At 33.0% G+C, this 16,639-nt stretch overlaps 1 protein-coding gene across 1 annotated transcript in view; it reads left to right on the top strand.

Annotated features, from left to right (window-relative positions):
* Positions 1-16,639, top strand: part of LOC106469767 — a 25,282-nt gene that overhangs the window by 5,869 nt on the left and 2,774 nt on the right. The window contains exons 3-5 of the mRNA XM_022398321.1: positions 4,880-5,136; positions 13,535-13,777; positions 14,794-16,335. Of these exons, the coding sequence (XP_022254029.1) occupies positions 4,880-5,136; positions 13,535-13,777; positions 14,794-16,335 (2,042 nt within the window). The remainder of the gene's footprint in view (positions 1-4,879; positions 5,137-13,534; positions 13,778-14,793; positions 16,336-16,639) is intronic.

The raw sequence follows: 16,639 nt of genomic DNA, 5'->3' as shown, positions 1-16,639 counted from the left end.
GTGTAGATATATTTAAATAGGCATGCATAGTTTAGTTCAATTGAATGTGTTATTTATAATGCTCCCTAAATAATAAAAAATAAATTATAGTAATGGATGAGAGTGAAAAAGCTTGTAAATACACGACGATCCCTGTTTAATGTGGAGCAGAATAAGGCTGTTTCAGGCCTAACTTTAAGAAATAAAAAATCGTTTTTGAGTGCTTGCCTTGGATTCAAATTAACTCTTTTGTGTTTAGAACAATATATACTAATTTTTAAAGTATCAAATTGAATTTTTGTTCAATAAAAATCTTTCCAATGTGACTGTAGCTTTTTTCCCCCAAAACTTTGTCTTCAAAATAAGGGTGCGTCTTATGTTCCGAAAAATACAGTATATAAAACCTAAAAAAATATTTTGTTTCATATCCTCCATGTGCAAATTTAAGGCTCAGCAACCTACGTCAAGCAGCAACTGAGTACAAAGGTCGTAACTAGAAGAGATAATTGTGTGCTTTATTTCTTTAATTACTCTTCTATGTTTTAAGAAAAATAAGTTTAAGAACTTATTTCAAAATAGCAATAATCTATATACATATATAATATTTGATATGTGACTATATTTTACAAAATACTAGTTCACTAAAACACAGCCAAGAAAAGTTACTTTTTACAGACTAAAAGTCAGTTGTATGTTATTTGATACAGTAACATGAGTGCACGTTAGCTGTGTCATTGTAACTTCTGTATTGTTAGCCAGGCATGGCTGAAAGGTCAATATAATAAAAGTAATAAATATATATAAATGTATAATGTTATGAGATTTAAGCTATTTAGTCTAAACGTTTATGCTTTCGTGTTATAATTTGTGTTCATTCTAGAATGAAAGAGACATAATTTATATTTATTTCCTAATTTTGTATAGTGGTTGTGAGATCAGTCAAATCTACCGAACCCGTACAGATATTAATTACTGAAAATAACAGATAAAATATAAAGTTTTTTCTTAAGAAACATTTGGTAACTATTCAGACATTATGAACATTTTGCATGTGAAATTTAAAAATTTTCTGATGCATTAAAGTATTTTTAATCTTAAAATGAATATTACTTTGCATATTGGATAGGCAACATGTGAAAAGAAAAAAAAAGACACGAGAAAACATTGCTTTATAATCCTTTAGACTTAATAAAAAAAAATTTATATTTTGCATATGAAAGCATTGTAACGTTTACTGATAATCTGCCAAATTTCGTTAACATTTGCTTACTAATTTAAAAGTTATAGCATGAAAACTATAACAAGCACAAAATGGTTACGAGGCTGGTCCATGGACTGAGCCCGTGCTGAAACAGTTAAAGCATGAGTTGATAAATATTTTAATGATAAAGGATGGCTTTGAGTTTCCCAGTTGCTAAGTTTAGTGCTTGGGACAGCCTAAATGGACCAACTTGCCCTTCTTTTTCAAATTTTATGTTATGTTATATTGATAAGAGCATAGTTAGTAAATTAATAAAGTTTTCTGATGACATTAAACTCTATCAGTATTGAAGATGTTTGGTAAATGACTTTTAATTATAGTAAGTGTAAGTTAAAGAATTTTGGCTGTTGTAACGTGGACACATATTTAATATAGATAGGAACTTACTAGTGTGGCTGAGAAAAAGAATCTTGGCATAATGGTGGATAAATCATTGAAGCAGTGCTCTGATGTTGCTTGCTAGTAGCAAAGCTAATAGAATTTTAGGGTACATTTATAGAAATACTGATTACAAGTCAAAAAAGATAGTTATCTCTTTACAAATCATCAGTCGGACCTCACATGGAATAATGTATATAGTTTTGGTCTCCTTATCTAAGGAAGGATATTGACTTATTGGAAAGGATTCAGAGGAGGAGTGCTACTGGGATGATTCTAGGGATGGAAGGGTTATCTTACAAGGATAGGTTAAAATCTCTAGATTTTATCTTCTGGAATGGAGGATAAAAGGCAATCGTATAGAAGTTTACAAGATTATCTGGGGGATAAGAGTTTTATTTTTTAACAGGGTGATTGACTTACAGAATAATTTGCCATTGGCTGTAGTGGTGGACAGCACCTTATGTGAGCTTAATAGGGGAATTATTGATTTCCTGAAAAATAAAGGATTCACTTAAATTTTTACTTTTTCTCAAAGGTGAGTGTGCAAAGACAGCCTTGAAAGAACAGATGGTCCCTTGTCTGTATGTTATCTCTCTGGAAGTAAGTTACAATAATCTGTATGAAACAAAGACTTGAGCAACATAAGAAATTTATGCATATGTAGGACATTTTCTATTTGTATTGGAAACACACAGAAAAAATACCTCATTCCAGGCAGGTATCCATAAACCTAATTTATTACAACCCTACATTCTCTGTTTCTCATCTATTCACTAGTGAATTGTTATTAGTGGAACAATATATTATCATTCAAATTCTTGTGTTGCTATATTGCTCAACACTTTATTAGAGAAGTTTAGTTAGTGTAAGAAGATATTAGAATTCTTGTGTTGCTATATTGCTCAACACTTTATTAGAGAAGTTTAGTTAGTGTAAGAAGATATTAGAATTCTTGTGTTGCTATATTGCTCAACACTTTATTAGAGAAGTTTAGTTAGTGTAAGAAGATATTAGAATTCTTGTGTTGCTATATTGCTCAACAATTTATTAGAGAAGTTTAGTTAGTGTAAGAAGATATTAGAATTCTTGTGTTGCCAAATTGTTCAACAGTTCATTAGTGTAGTTAGTGGAAGAAGATATTAGAATTGTTGTGTTGCCAAATTGTTCAACAGTTCATTAGTGTAGTTAGTGGAAGAAGATATTAGAATTGTTGTATTGCCAAATTGTTCAACAGTTCATTAGTGTAGTTAGTGGAAGAAGATATTAGAATTGTTGTATTGCCAAATTGTTCAACAGTTCATTAGTGCAACACAACAATTCTAATATCTTCTTCCACTAACTACCAAATTGTTCAACAGTTATGCTAGAGGAGTATTGTTAGATATTACTTTTTGTTTCTATTTCAATATAATGTTTAACATGTCAAAATTTAAGCTTCCTATCTTCTAATTTCTATTTTGTATAAAGTATTTAAAGTTTATCTCTACATCTTTTGTATAAACACTAACAAAATTTGGTTTAATGGTATAGCACAAGTTTCCTTTCTAATAACTAATAAATTGTAGTCACTTCATTGCAGTGATAGAATCATGGCTCAATTTTAAAAGGTTGTATGAGATTACTAAAAATGTCCTTGGACGACTGACTTAAACCCCCATATTGTCCGACAAATAACTAGCGCCCTGGAACAGACCCTTACCCAAAACAGCATCGCAGTCTACTGAACACTTGTCCATGCACGCACTACACCTGTAATGTTGACCCTGATCCTCGACCAAAATCATCGGTAGATTCCTAACTACGAACTTGAAAATTTGAATCCCTCCACTAAAATATTTTTTTTGGGTATTTTTTTGTTCAAAAGAAGATTGTACTTTGTATAAGAGAAATGTTGGTACAATCCACCAAAAAGGGCTGAGAACATTAAGAAAAGTTGCTTTTGTGATTGGCTAATAATTCTGTTTTAGTCACTAAACTTTCTATCTTGGACAAATTGTGCCTTTGTTCTGCTTTATGTAAGTATATGTTGTATGGAGTTCAACTGATCATGAATGGCTATGTGTGGTAACACTGTACAGTGTATACAGCTCAGTTAGTTACATTACCACACGTTGTATTGCGTGAAGTTTGTATGACAACAAAACTAACATATCTGTCTCAACTTCTTACCGATAAACCTTTGCTTGGGACTAAGACAATCAAATTCAGAATTTTTCATTGTTAATCATCACAGTTGAAACACTTGCCCCCTCTTTTGATTATGCACGTATAGGCCTAAGGCTAACATTAGACAGATAAGACCAATTGAGTCTAGGAAATAGAGAAGTCCCTAGCTATGATAAAAAAAAAAGTGGGAAAAGCCATAAATTTAACATAAAATAATAATGATAGCTGCAAACAAATTTTATGACAGTTTTGATCAGTACGAAACAGAGTAACAATAAATGTAATAAGGCTAACTTTGTCTCTGTCTGGGTCAATACAAACTACGAGTGTGAATGACCATATATGTCAGCAGTATGCGTACATGTGCAGCACTCAGGCATTATGGTATGGTAGTATGTGTGAGAGTTTTGATGCAAGTCCAGTCTTTACTACAAGCTGTAGTTTACTGTACTTGGTAGGCAGGCCAAGCTAGTTAGAATGTTGAACATGATTTATCAAGATCGCTGTTCTGTTTAATAGTTTTACAGATCATTGACTGCTTGTTTCCTTAAGATACTGTTTAACATTAACATGGTTTGGGCTTATTTATTTCAATGTAACAAAAAACTTCCCGGGAAATAAGGCATCAAAACTTAGTTGTATAAAGATGGAGAATTGCCAATTAAACACGAATTGTACTTTTTGGAAATATATATAAGATATATAAACATCAAAATTCTTGTAATTGTTTTATTCTTTTTTTTTACATTAATATTGTCATAATTGGATCTTTTTTGAGGGTCTATGTGTTTTTTGTTTTTATTCTGACAACCAATACAACCTTCCAGACAACATTTGATAAAGGTCAGGTTGTCTGTAGGACAACTTGGAAATTTCCTGAAAATCGAGCACTGAGAATTGTAAAACAAAATGGCAGATATGTGGTTTTTTACTGTTTTACAGGAACTGAAAAATAAACCATTCAAAATGGTGGATATATTTTAGTGTTTTATTACCTGGTTTTCAATTAAAAAGATCAGTTTCATGTAATCAGGTTTTATAGTTTGATTTTCTCTATCTATTTAGAAATACAGTTATAGTTTTTCTTCACAGATGAAAATTCAAACACATCAGCCATTTCTAACAGCACAACATCCACTGGACAAATTGCCTCGGTCATTGATTCTGCAAAAGAAGCCACAGTTAGTGAGAAGATCGATGGAACATCCAAAACAGATCCTGACATATCGAGCAAAAACCTTTGTGGTTCTGCCTCTACAGAAAACCAAACGGCAAACTCGGAACCTATTGAAAAACCAAGAAGACGTGTTAATGTAGCAAAAATTAGAAGACAAAATAAGCTCAAAGATGCAAGTTTTATTTAATGTTATTGTTTAGTTTGGATATAAAATCAGTAAGTCACTGTCATTAGAGTACACAACTTTTATGCGTCAGTTAATGTTAATAGTTATAAATGTAATTGTCACAAGTTTTGTGGTAAATTATGTTCAGTTCTGTAAAAAACACCAAAGGCTATTCAAACAAGTAAAAACAGAGAGAAAAGAGAAAGAAAAGGCTTCCTTATTTGCTAAGGTGTAAATCTTTTTTTTTTGTTTTCAGTTGATAACTTTTCTATATTAGTAGCATTTTTACAGACTCAAGGGTTGATTTCTTTCTTTTTTTACTAATAGTGGAGGGATTTTTGTAGCAGTGGGTTTTTTTTAGCATAATTTTACAGTGTTCAAAATTTACTAGACAAAACTACTGGACAACTGTGCAAGTTGTACTGGAAATCAATTGGCCCTGCCAAAAAATTTCTAGCCTTACCTAAATAAGGAGGTTCTAGGCCAGAAATGTGGGGAAGTATATCTTAAATTAGACTATTTGAGATATTTTAAGTATATATATATTTTTTATTTATTCATGTTAGTGTACTAACACCAATTGTTTATACATAAATGTCAAAAGTTTTGTTGCAATGTCATTTTCTTAAATTGATTAAAAATACTTCTTTGTATGCATGTTTACATCTATTTTAAAGCATACAAAGGTTTACGAACTCCAAGAATGAACAAAATCGACACCTATGACTATGGTGAATAAACCTCATTGAGATACAGGAACTGAGAAGTTGGTTGAAAGATGTAATAGATTTGTTTCCACAAAAATCTGAGTCCATTTTGACTGTTTTGATAATGTTCTTAGTTTATCCTTTGCCATATGGTTGCATATATGCAGGTAAGTATCCATTGGAAGCACAGTCCTGACAAAGTGGATAGACAGACTTCTAGCATTCATTCAACTCTGCATCTCTCAGTGCACCGGTAAAACCACAATAAAGACGTACATTTCCATGTGCCATACTACTACTGTAGTAAGGAGTTTCAGTGGGGGATTTGCAGATGATATTAAGCCTTACAAAAGCTTTTTCATGAAAAGTATGACCTGGTGGGTTTAGTGAAGACCCACAAGAGTAATCATTAATTCTGGCATATGTCACTCAGAAAACTTTGTTATGCTATATATATTGCATGTGGTTTACTACACTCGACACGTTCAACTGGCATTCTGAGCAGTGCACATCTTTGAGTCTGGGGAAGGTTGGTTCTCAACAGTTGTGCATTGGGTGGTGAGTTTGGTCTTTAAATATGCAGGCTGTGCTCTGTTCTTGGGTTTTGAATCTGGTCTTTTTTTTTGGCTTTGGAACCCATTTCTTGTTGGCCACTTTCTTTTGCAAACTAGGTCTGGCTTCTTCATTTTCCTGGTCATAAACTGTTGCAAATGTTATGAAGTGGACCTTGTCATCAGACATAACAGGAACTGGGAGCCAGTTGAGATTTAAATGGTTGTCTGCTATTTGCGGGCAGCATTCAGAATCATCACATACTCAGATCTGAAAGCTGTACTGGCTCTCCTGACAGTGTTTTTCCTTTCACTGATGATAGTCCTTCATATTTTTCAATTGCCTTTCTCCAGTTTGTTCATATCCATCTGTGTAAAGAGCTCCTGGAGATGTCTCTGTAACTTTATGTTCTCTTCCTCTGTTATATTTGAGCTTGAATCTGGAGAACTGGTTGTTAATAGGTCTCTGAAGTGACTGAACTGATTCCTTCCAAGCTTCTTTAAGTCTAGTTTTATCTTTAGCAACAAACCTATCACGATGTTATTTATGTTGAATGCCTAATGTACATGTTAATTTGTGGTTTATTTTTATTTTCTTTGTTTTTAATAGATGTTTTTTATATACACATGTAGCTCACACCTTGTGGCAACCATAAATAATGTTGATGACAAATAAATCTTGCTGTGAGCTTAAATATAATGGGATCGACAACAATTCTTTGGGGGTCATGTTGTGTTGCCAGAATCACATTTTGTCTTCTAGACCTTATTAGTACATGTGACATATACTGTTCAAAATCCAAAGAAAAAACATGAAATTGTTTTTTGTTTCATTGATCAGAAAATAACATTTCATACAATCATTAATGGTTTTTCTATTTAACTCTATAACCAACAGGTAACCATGAAAGAATACAGACTATAAATTTTAATGTAGTGAGTGTGTCTTTGTGATATTTTGCAAGCTTTTAGTAAACATTTCAAGTATCTTGTACACAAAAAACCGTATCCTTTTCATTAGGTATTTTTACTAAAGATTTCTGTGTGAATTTGTATAGGCAGACTCTTACTAAGATTCTGAGTGCAAAATATTTTTCATATTAAGCTTTTAAATACTTTTGTTCCTCTCATAGTTTTCAAATTTCATTTGAGTAACCTCTAGAACTTCCTAAAGGAATATCAAAGTTTTATTTTCTGTAAAACTATTTTATTTGTTATTTTCTCTATCCTAACTCTAGAGACTTGGTTCATCAACTTGTCAATTATTCCCCAATTGTTTTCTGGTCTTGTACTTTAAATACCGTAAGTGTTTATAAATACTTCCCAAGTAATTTGAGGCCTGGAGTTTTACTCGTCTTCCTCAAGTTCTCCCTAATAGCATATTATGTCTACCTAAAAAGCAGGAGAAATATCTTCAATAACTAAACAATGATTAATGGTATTTAGAATTCTAAATTGGATAATTGAATTTTAACAAATATTTTTGAGATCACATGGTCTTTACTTTTAATTAGGGCTAAGCTTTGATGTTGACTTGGATTGTATGAGTACAAAATCTTGATGAAGACGAGATTTCAGATGTAAGTAATATTTTTTTTAATTTATATATATATTTTTTGTTTTAGAAGTAACTAAAATGTAAAAATTATAAAATTATTACATTGAATTTTAAATAAAATGAATAAATATTCTTATGATTAATCAGGACAGTGATAGTACACACCAAGAGTAAACGTAGTTGTGCAATTCGACACAGGCATAATGGTAATTAGATCAATTGTTCAAACAAATATCAGGTGTAATAAATAGCTACTACCATACTCTGAGAGGGTCAAAGTTCAACTTTAGATTAAAAAGAAGAAGAAGAAAAATCTATTAGGTTAGGCTGTAAAAATAAATAATGTGTAATTGTCTTATTACAATGCACAAATATTCTAGAATGAAAACATGGTAAATAAATATATTTTTTTTGTTGTGGGTGCAAAATCAGTTCCTTCATAGCATAGACAAAGAACCCACACACTGTTCTTCATAGCAGTGATGAAGAACCAACACAACAATGATCATAGCAGAGACAAAGAACCAACACAACATTGATTATAGCAGAGACAAAGAACCAACAAACTGTTCTTCATAGCAGTGATGAAGAACCAACACACGCTGTTCTTCATTTGTTGTCACAGAGAACCAACACATATAATTGAACTCACAACTATATTTACTTTTTTACTCCCATTTTGAAAGTACATGAAATTTACTAAGTGTAATACTATGAACCAAAGTGCAGGCCAGTCGGAACTACCTCATGGTCCAGATATGACCAGCAAGCCACCATATGGACAACCCAGCATTAAATCAATACCAATTCAATTCTGTTAAGTGCAACAGGGATCATTGAGATTGACTGATACATGCTCAGTGGTCAGTCCACTATGCACAACAGTAAAACATTGAAATGAATTAAACACAGATGAATTTATTGAATACATTCACAAACTAATATCACCCCCATTTTGGTATCCTATTAAATGGAATGCATATTCACTTTGAAAGTAGATACATCTTTTGGCTATGAATAGTTATAAAGGAAAGGTGCTGAGCTACAAATATGTATAAACCATCATAGCAGTGATGAAGAACCAACTCGTATTGTTTTTGATAGAAGAGATGAAGAACCAACACATCGTTCATCATAGCAGAGACAAAGAACCAACTCATATTGTTCTTGATAGAAGAGATGAAGAACCAACACATCGTTCATCGTAGCAGAGACATAGAACCAACACTGTTCTTCATAACAGTGATGAACCAACACATCGTTCATCATAGCAGAGACATAGAACCAACACCGTTCTTCATAACAGTGATGAACCAACACAATGTTGATCATAGCAGAGACAAAGAACCAACAAACTGTGTTTCATAGCAGTGATGAAGAACCAACACATGCTGTTTTTCATTTGTTGTGACAAAGAACCCACACAATACTGATCATAGCAGACAAAGAACCAACACACTATTCTTCATAGCAGAGACAAAGAACCAACACAACATTGATTATAGCAGACAAAGAACCAACACAACATTGATTATAGCAGAGACAAAGAACCAACACACTGTTCTTCATAGCAGAGACAAAGAACCCACACAATACTGATCATAGCAGACAAAGAACCAACACTGTTAACAATGTGTTCATTCTTCACCACTGTTATGATGAACAATGTGTTCATTCTTCACCACTGCTATGATGAACAATGTGTTCATTCTTCACCACTGCTATGATGAACAATGTGTTCATTCTTCACCACTGCTATGATGAACAATGCGTGTTGGTTCTCCATCACTGTTATGATGAACAATGTGTTCATTCTTCACCACTGTTATGAACAATGCGTGTTGATTCTCCATCACTGTTATGATGAACAATGAGTGTTGATTCTCCATCACTGTTATGATGAACAATGAGTGTTGGTTCTCCATCACTGTTATGATGAACAATGCATGTTGGTTCTCCATCACTGTTATAATGAACAATGCATGTTGGTTCTCCATCACTGTTATGATGAACAATGTGTTGGTTCTCCAACACTGTTATGATGAACAATGTGTTCATTCTTCACCACTGCTATGATGAACAATGTGTGTTGGTTCTTTACTGCTGCTATGCAAGACAATATTATTCTCTTAATATACACATATATTCTTGATTATGAAGATTTGTGTATGGTTTCAAGGCTTAAATTGCTTTTGAAAAATTGATTAGCAGCTTTTGCTAATCAGTCTTAAAATAGATTAGCAGTTAGTACATTTTGAATAGCAATGTAGTAAATGTCAATTTTGGACCCCTGTGCTATGCTTGGTGTATACTTTCCTTATGACATTTTCATGAAATATAAGGGGTGTTTGGTTGAGGGAAAGAAAATACTTAGTCAGAGAAATATATAACAGATGAAGATGGTCAACAATGCTAGATATAACAATGTAACCATTAGCTTTGTTGCTGTGTCTGCTAAAACTTTGTCTGTAATAATGAATTTTTAGGTTAATAAAATTGAAATGATCATAAGGCAAATATATGCAAAAGCTTTAATCAGAAAAAATAAATAAAAATGATGTTATCATGATATCTTGAAAATAAAGTCACTTAATATGTGGTCACACTGACTGACAGTCATTTGACAAGCAGACAAGACTTAAATTCATTACGTTTATCTTTCTTGTTAGTGTCAGTTAGGCTGGTGGGTGTACTGCTAGTTTAGAAACTTCCAGACACTGGGTCTGTGCTGTCAAGCTTAGGTCTTTTTCAATATATGGTTGAACAATAGGTCTTCTTGATGTGCTAAAATCTCAACTGCATCTTTAGTGGGTCCTTTTGTGTTTTTTTTTTAATTTCCACAAGGTACTCAAGGGTGTTAGCAGCAAGTCTGGTCCTCCAGTTAGTTTCGGCCTTGCCTGTTATGCTAAAACATATTTCAACAGTTGTGTTTGGGAAAGGAAGTACTCTCAAAACTTCCACTAAATTTGCTATGTTAAAGAATTTATGTTGGTAGAACTAATGAATTCTCTTCCAAACCACTGATGGAGAAGTGATCTAAGTCTGAAAATTGTTGACAGTGATCAAACATCATGATTGCATTCCCACAAAACTTGAGTTGAAATTTGCTGCTGTTAAGGTAACTTACATTTCTATATCATCCAGTAAGTCACTGTTATCTAGCAAAAGCTGTTGTCCAGAATTTGAGCACAATTAAAGATGTTTTCCTTGTGGTCACCTAGTTTAAAAAGATATTCACAACAGTTTTCTTCATTAATAGTGAAGCCTTTTCAGATGACTTTATATGATTCAAGGCCAGCTGTAACATAATTAAGTTTCACATCTTTATACATAACACTGTCAGCTTTGTGTTTGCCACGTCAGAATCAGTTGGGGCACCCCAATCCTGACCTTTCATAAAAGTCACATTATTACTAAAATTCTTCAGTGCTGAGAGAGCATGTGAATTTTCAATGGCAACTTTTTGTCACGCCATAGAAAGCCTTGACAATGGGTGCAGAAGTATTTCCAGGAGAAGTAATTGTACTATAAATGAGAATTTTGTAATATTTGTTAAGATTCCTTTAGCTTTTGTCAGTTTTTTATTCCCAGCCATATATTTCAGGGGGCCACAGACAGCTGAATAGCATTTGAGTAGTTTTGCTGAACCCATTGGGTTCCATTCCTCCATAATAGTACCATGCTCACGAAGTTCATGCAGTTGTTTTTTTCTTTACTATTCTAGTACAGACAGTAAATTTACATAGACATCTTGGTTTTCTTTTAGGCATCAAGAACAGGCAGTTCTAGACTATGATACTAGAAAAAGAACATATCTCTTATGAGAGCAACCATTCTTTTTGTGGCACCAAGATTAACTTTTCCAGCTAGTCCTACAAGTTTTGATTGAACGTTAGTGATGCCCATTTCCTCCAAAATGTTGTAAATCAATGGTTTCAGACCCTCAGCAGGTCCATCAGTGATGATAATCCTGAATTTAAACTACTATTGTTTCTAGTGAAAATGATATAATAAACAAGCTATTTTTTTATGAACATAGTATCAGTGCTGCCATCTGTTAGAAAGGAGAAAAATCAGTTGTTTGATACAGAGCTAAGTAATTTGTTCAGTAGATGCTGGCCTATACAGTTTGTAAATTACCTGCAGGCCATATTGTTCTGGTAAGTATCATTAAGATCCACTCCATGCTTCTTTTCCAGTTTACCAATGCCAGGAAAGTTTATAAAAGCTATCTATTCCTTAGCCATGAAGTAGGTGATGTTAATAAGCTTGCCCATCCTCTCTCATTCTCAGCATTTTTCATGGAAGTACTTGGAAAAACAATCAAATCTTTTCATATATTAAAATTATCAGTATTTACTTAAGTTGGATCCGACACTCAGACAGTGAAGATAAATTTATTTCCATATTGATTTTACCCATTAGTTTAAAAGAATAAAGTATTTTTTCTGGTTTTAAATGCAAGTAAACTAATAATTATAAAAAAGTTTTCTTGATTTTATTTATTTATTTGACTTTCCAGGTAATGTTAGGTATTTTAGGACATTTCACTTATGTGTTTATAATAAACAAAACTTAAAATTCAGTAACATATGATTTGATTGTAAAATAGATCTATAGGTCCCTGTCTCCTTTATCAATTCTTTCTGCTGTAATATGCCTGCCAGACCTGTGTTTAATTATGCAATCCTACTTCAAAGAAGTTCTGATATGAATGCAGCTTTGAAGTTTCTGGTCAATTTCAGTTTATCTTTGTGTCTCGTACACATCTCGCAGACAGTTTTGATGATCGCTCATGACCCGTTGCTAGACTGTTGGAAATTGATACCACCTGATATTCATTTGGTCCAGTGTCAACATTTTTGTCAGTCGTAATCTTACCACCCCTCTTAAGTTTTGTGTAATAGGGCAAGACCTAGTGAAAGTGAAACTGTGCACACTGTCAGTGGTTTGTAGGAAGTTTCCATTCTTTCAGAGGAGACTGAGATAATCTAATTCATGATAGCTTGGACAACTTGACTCTTACAGCGTGATGACAGATACAATCCTGACATGTAATTGGCTTTTTATTGTTTTATGCATTACAGGTGAAGCTGTGCAAATAATAGCTGATAATATGATATTTTATTCTCTTTCTTAAATGGCTCTTTTTATTGATTAGCAATAAATGTGACACAAGATCAAAATTGATTAGCACAAGGCCGGTTTTGCTTTTCATTTTGTGATGCGATACCAGTTATTTTAACCCTTGGGGTTTCATCTAGGTTTAGTAGTATAAGCTTTTTTTGTGTGTGTGTGTGAAAAATAGTATGTAAGACGAAAAAAATAATTTTGCGGATTGTCTTGAAATATTTTCTTCATATTTAAACCAAGAAATTTCTCTGGTAGAAAAATAAAAATATTTATACTTTTATCGATATGTTCTTCTTCTATATGAATTCTCATTACTATATATATACAGGTTCTTCGTAAGTGGTATCATTGGTAAGTATGAGTAGGTTCTTTGTTCCCACACTGAAAATTAGATTTTTTTTCTGTAGGAATTATCGTTTTCTTCTGTTTTAATTATCATCACTATCTATGGGTAGGTTCTTCGTCATTGTACTGATGAAGATTTGTTGGAAGTAGTTTTGCCACGGCTTGCTGGAGTTGTTTCTCTGTGGGAGTTCCTTCTAAAGAAGTTTCAACTAGAAGATGCTAACGAGCTTGAAATTACTGACATGTTTGACCAGCTGACCACTTTGATGACACGTGTCCGGGCACTTGCACAAGACTGCCTCACACAGACTTCAGGGGACAGTAGTGAAGAAAGTAGCAGGTCAACTGTTAAGGTGAGTGAAATGAAAAGGTGTAATCTGAAATGTACTTTGTGTAGTTTTCATGGAAATATTTATTCATTTAATTCTTTGAAGTGTTTGAACAGAGGGATGAAATGGAGTCACATTTTTTCATTGTCTTCGAAAGTGTTATTCTAAATTTATTGAAACTCATCACTAATGATAAAGTGATTTCTTGTAATTCATGTTTAACTGTAATGTTTCAGACATCAGCAAGTCAGACTTGCTAGAAAACCATTTAGCTAATTAGGCTTCATTGTAGTTTAACAGCAGTATAAACAAATTTAGATGAATTATTCTTTCTTTGTAGATTTACTTAAATAAAATTTCCAAAACAAGATTTTTCAATTTTCAAAGTGTATACAAGTGGAAAGTCAAAAGTCTTATCAAGAGTTCTGTTGATAAATGTTTAAATATTTGTTTGGCTGAATAACTGTCTATGGTAAAGCAAAACCACTACCATCTACATATTTTCCAATGAAGGCTCTAATACAATGGTAGTGAGTAGTATTCTCCAATGTTTTTAATATTTTAATTATTAAAGTGTCTGTACAACACTGGTTTTTCTATATGTTAATATTATAGCAAATTTAATGTTCTGTTCTGGTCATAACCAATTCTGATTGGGCTGTAATACATAATGCATTTTTTAAAATACTGAAATCAATTTTATCTTTCATCATACAAAATATATATAACATTCCTTGCATTGGAAATTCGGTTTGTTTTCTTTTTCATGTTTAACTTTTTCTAAATATATCAGTTATTGGCTGTAATGCAGGATTTTATATTATCATAGTGACAAATATTGGATTTTAAAAGACAAACAAATGGTTCACTATATGTTTTTTTTGAAAGCAGTAATCCATAACTGAATGTTAATAAGTTTATCTGTTTTTTCAAAACAATGTAATTTTGTTTATTTTTTAATTAATGCCTGGAAACTGGGAAGTAATGTCTACTAGAATATAATTTTTACTTCAATAGGTGTTCGTATTTGATGCTTTCAGATTCACAGTGAAGAGCTAGCTGAGTTACTTGGAATCTCAACGGGTGTGTATCAAACCAAACCATGGAAGAAACCTCATCAGGCAGAGGTTCCCTCAGAACCCCAGAGCTTTACTGAACCTTCTGATTCACATTGCTCAAAAGAGACTGGTGCTGAAGCAACTGAGTTCACGCTTGATCTCTGCAAGTCAGGTGGTGACAATGATGCTGTTTTGGATTCAATTTGTGTTGTAAACTCAAAGAATAAGAACTTGACAGTTACGTCGTCATTGCAAGTTCCTGTTAAAACAAATGATGCATCAGAGAAACATATTACGGTATGCCCCTCAGACTCGCCAAGCACTTCAGTCTTTTACTCGGATCCCAAATGTGATATTTCACTTTTTGAAAAGTCCAATAAAAGCATTGAGCAATACTGTAGGCCTAGGTCTTCCCCTCCTCCCAAAAAAAGATGCTTAGAAGATTCTCTTCAGATTGTAATATCCACAGACTTACCTAAAAGTATTAGTAGTACTTGTAGTCTGCCATCACAGATTTTAACTGATGAAGGTATAAACAGTGATGCGCCTGACAACAGTAACAAGTACATCAGGAATGCTACATCAAAGACTGATATCTCAAGTGTAGAAACAATATCAGATTCTGCAGGAAAAAATAAAATAGAATCTGGTGAAATTCACAGTCATTTAACAGACTTAAACATTGGGCTTCAAAATACTACAAGAACTAGTACGCCTTCTTCTCAAACACAGTACATGACCAGTGTTACAGGGAACGGACAACAGAGTGATAAACTTACCACATTTGCAAACATAGCAGAGCAGTTGAGCACTATTTCTGTAAAAAACGTTCAACTTCCATCAGAGGTTAACAGAATATTGTCTTCAGAAGCACCTGTATCTAAGGGCAATAATTATTCAAAGCAAGGTCCTGAGCCACAAGAAAATTCTGTACAAGAATCTAAAGTACATAATTATTTTAGAATATCAAATAATAACATAGTTGTTGTTTCTAGTAGCGCTACTAATTCCCACAATATAAGTTCAGTTGAGCAGCACCCAACAGGGGCAGGACATTATGCTGAGAAACAGGGAAATATAAAAAACTGTGACTATCAAAAGGAAATTACCATACACGGATCCAACGTTATTGATAATCGCCACCAGAAAATGATACAAGAAGTAAGCAGCAGAGGTGAACAATACAATGAAATATCAAGAAATGAAATGAGCAGTGATAGTCATCAACAGAAAACAGAATGTAATGGTGTACAACACCAGGAAACATCAACAGGAGAAAGTTCTAGTGATGGAAAGTATGGTGGGCCAACTGAGAATGACGACTCCCTGCAGGAATCGCCTCAACAAATGGATACTTGTAGTTATCTGCACCAGGAAGTAAACAACACATTTGATTATCAACATCAAGAATTATCATTAATAAATACTGAAACATCAGCAGCTAAAACAGGTACAGAGAGTTCTTTGAAAGTAAATTCTACCAGAGCAAGTATAGAAACTGGTCAAACTATCCAGTTTGAAGAAGTAAGTAATTTCATGTAATAAACTGAATGATTTTTTTAATTTTTAAAATAAAATTAGGAGTTTATCATTAGTAATATCCTGTAAGGATCCAGTTGGTAGGAAAAAGTTTAAAATTATATGTACAGGAAATAAGATTCTAAACTGATAGCAATTCTTTATTCAGGTTACTTAAGAAAACCATCAAGTCACTTCTGTTGATTGGTAGAGTATCATAGGTTCTGTAGTTGAAAAACTCTCAAACATTCCTCACAATAAAACTCAACTCACGAACAAAATTGACACTAACAAATCCAACAACAGTACA

The sequence above is a fragment of the Limulus polyphemus genome, unplaced genomic scaffold, assembly GCF_000517525.1.
Source record: "Limulus polyphemus unplaced genomic scaffold, Limulus_polyphemus-2.1.2 Scaffold3648, whole genome shotgun sequence".
NCBI lineage: Eukaryota > Metazoa > Arthropoda > Merostomata > Xiphosura > Limulidae > Limulus > Limulus polyphemus.
Note: the sequence above shows the minus strand (reverse complement) of the source record. Positions and strands in the feature narration are given on the sequence as shown.